The sequence below is a fragment of the Myotis brandtii genome, unplaced genomic scaffold (assembly GCF_000412655.1).
Source record: "Myotis brandtii unplaced genomic scaffold, ASM41265v1 scaffold196, whole genome shotgun sequence".
NCBI lineage: Eukaryota > Metazoa > Chordata > Mammalia > Chiroptera > Vespertilionidae > Myotis > Myotis brandtii.
In genome coordinates, this window is record NW_005357311.1 from 3,980,432 (window position 1) to 3,982,956 (window position 2,525).

Genomic DNA, 2,525 nt, shown 5'->3' on the forward strand with positions numbered 1-2,525 from the left:
TCGCGGGCGGCTGTTGCCAGGAGGAGGCCGCTCCCCTGGTTACGGAGGCTTTCGGGTCACGGTTGGAGCCGAGCCCGTGCTTGCTTTGTCTCGACCGCGCGGAGGGTTTGCCCGGTGCAGTGCCAGGTCGGCCCTGGGCCTGGCGCTCTGCTCCCGGGGGGATGGAAGCAAGACCCACCTGGGCCAGCACCCACGCCAGTCCTTGCACCCAGGCCTCCCGGGAAGCCGCCCCGGTGAACTAACGGGGCCTTCTCTGACTTGCCCCTGTGCCCATGCCCCTGTGCCCACCTACAGCTTTGAAGAACGTTTAGCCAAGGCACACAGCCAGGCGGAACTTGTGTTTCTTCGTTTTTATTGGATGCTTGGTGGTGATGTTATAAACTATGAGATTAGCAAAAAGTGATAAGCTAAGAAATGCCAACAGATAGGTGCCTATGTGGGTTTTTAATATCCTTTATTTCATACTCATTCTTTATTTCATACTAATGTTGCACGACATTCTTTTAAAGACTTGGGAGTCTGGGGGGTGGGGAAGCCATGGGTGGCGCACGCGCTGCAGCTACGAGCGCGGAGCCCTAGGAGGCACTCAAAGGGCCTAAGCCTGCTCATCCTTTATTTTTGAAATGTTACCACCGGAAAGCGGAGGAACGGCGTGCAGCTTTGAAATTGAGTTCGTTTTTAAGCAGTGTGTTCGAAGCGAGCTCAACAAATGTGCATTAGACATTGCATCCGGATATTGAAGAAAGGCCAACTATCTTAGTCGCCCATTGCCATTTCGTAAAATTAAACATTTTTAAGATTGGCCCAGTGTAGTCCAATTTTGCTGATTTTAAAAAACTGACTTAAAAAGATGACTTCTCTCTACTTATTTCCGGAATGATTTTGAAGATGAATGTGAGAGATGAATGTAAGGGGCAGTTACTCGGTGACTTACATGTAATCTTATCAGTGGTGGGTGTGTTAGAAGCCCAAAGCATAATTACCTTAATTTTCTGAAGTTTCATTGGCAAAGTTGCTGAGGCAGCCTTGAGTGGTTGTCAGCAGCATTTCAGGTTTTTTTTTTTTAAACCATTCTTTGTGATTCAAGTATAGGTTTGGTTTTTTTACTTTGTTCTTAAGAAGATTCTATACAGTATAATTACCTGTGGAATTGCACCTTTTCCTTTAGGGTGCTAAGTGATATTTTCTACTTTCAAAATTGCCTTGAAAGTTTCTTAATCATGTTCCTGTATGTGACTGCTGAAAACAGGAGAAAGATGAAAGCTCACTTGAGCAATTTAAACACTTAAGCTTTTAACAATTTTTCTAATGAATGAGCAGTTTGAGCACATTTTAGGTCCCTACTCATGTCTTAAAATTATCTTCATAAAACCACAAAGCAGTAAAAATTCGGTCAAATAACATTATTTGTTGAAATACCTGAGTATAATGGCACACAATGGTGCTCCTTAGAAGTGTTCCATAAGAAAACATACTTCTGGTTTCTGTTTGGGAAGGAGAGGTAAATTGATGTGTGAATTTGAAGTTTTATTTGATTAGAAGAAGCTAAATCACTGGTATAAGATATACAAATATTTCCAGCATTGAAGGAGCTAAGAAATTGTGGGAATGTTTTATTGCAGGAGTCGTTTCCCTTACAAATATTGCTTTAATACAATAACTAATATTTGTGGAAAATTAATATTGCATCAGGCACTGTGGAAAATGCTTTAATATAGTATCTCATTAATAACTTAAAACCACCATTTGAACTAGTGGCATATAATCAAATGATTTTTTCCTCTCATTTTAGCATCTGCCATAACTATTAATTGACTATGGATGACTATACCAAAATAGAGAAAATTGGAGAAGGTGAGTGCTTTTTCACGGAAAAGTTTTAAATGACTTAATGATGCTATAACTTCTGTGACATAAAATCCAACCTTTAAAGTATCTTTCACTATAGTAAGTCCTTGGGTTACATCGGAGATCCGTTCCTACGGCGCAACTTAAATCGATTTTCGCCGTAAGTTGGAACCCACCTACATATGCACCTACGTCACTCATATGGAGCACATACACAGCAGTAATGAAGTGAAACAGTAAAAAAAAAATTTTAAGGAAAGATAACAATTCCTGACCTTGTGGTAAATAAATAATAAAAACCATTAAGCACATATGTACATACGTCGAAATGATGGAACTTTTTTTTAATAAATAAATGGGAGATGGCAACGTAACCATGGTAACCACGAACCGACGTATATTAAGTCTGATGTAACCCGAGGACTGCCTGTACTAATGTGCCTTAAGACATATATACTAGAGGCCCAATGCACGAAATTTGTGCAAGGGGCTCTGCCCTCGCAGCCCCGGCTTTGTCCAGAAGGATATCTGGAAGGTGGTTCAGCTGTCCAGTCTAATTAGCATGTTACACTTTTATTATTATAGATATGTTCTTTTTTATATATATATATTTTATTGATTTGTTACAGAGAGGAAGGGAGAGGGATAGAGAGCTAGAAACATCGATGAGAGAGAAA

At 40.6% G+C, this 2,525-nt stretch overlaps 1 protein-coding gene across 5 annotated transcripts in view; it reads left to right on the plus strand.

The window, feature by feature from the left end:
* Positions 1–2,525, plus strand: part of CDK1 (cyclin-dependent kinase 1) — a 23,511-nt gene that overhangs the window by 373 nt on the left and 20,613 nt on the right. For all 5 annotated transcript variants that reach the window (XM_014538728.1, XM_014538731.1, XM_014538730.1 and 2 more), the window contains exon 2: positions 1,793–1,854. In XM_014538728.1, the coding sequence (XP_014394214.1) occupies positions 1,818–1,854 (37 nt within the window). In that variant the 5' untranslated portion in view covers positions 1,793–1,817. The remainder of the gene's footprint in view (positions 1–1,792; positions 1,855–2,525) is intronic.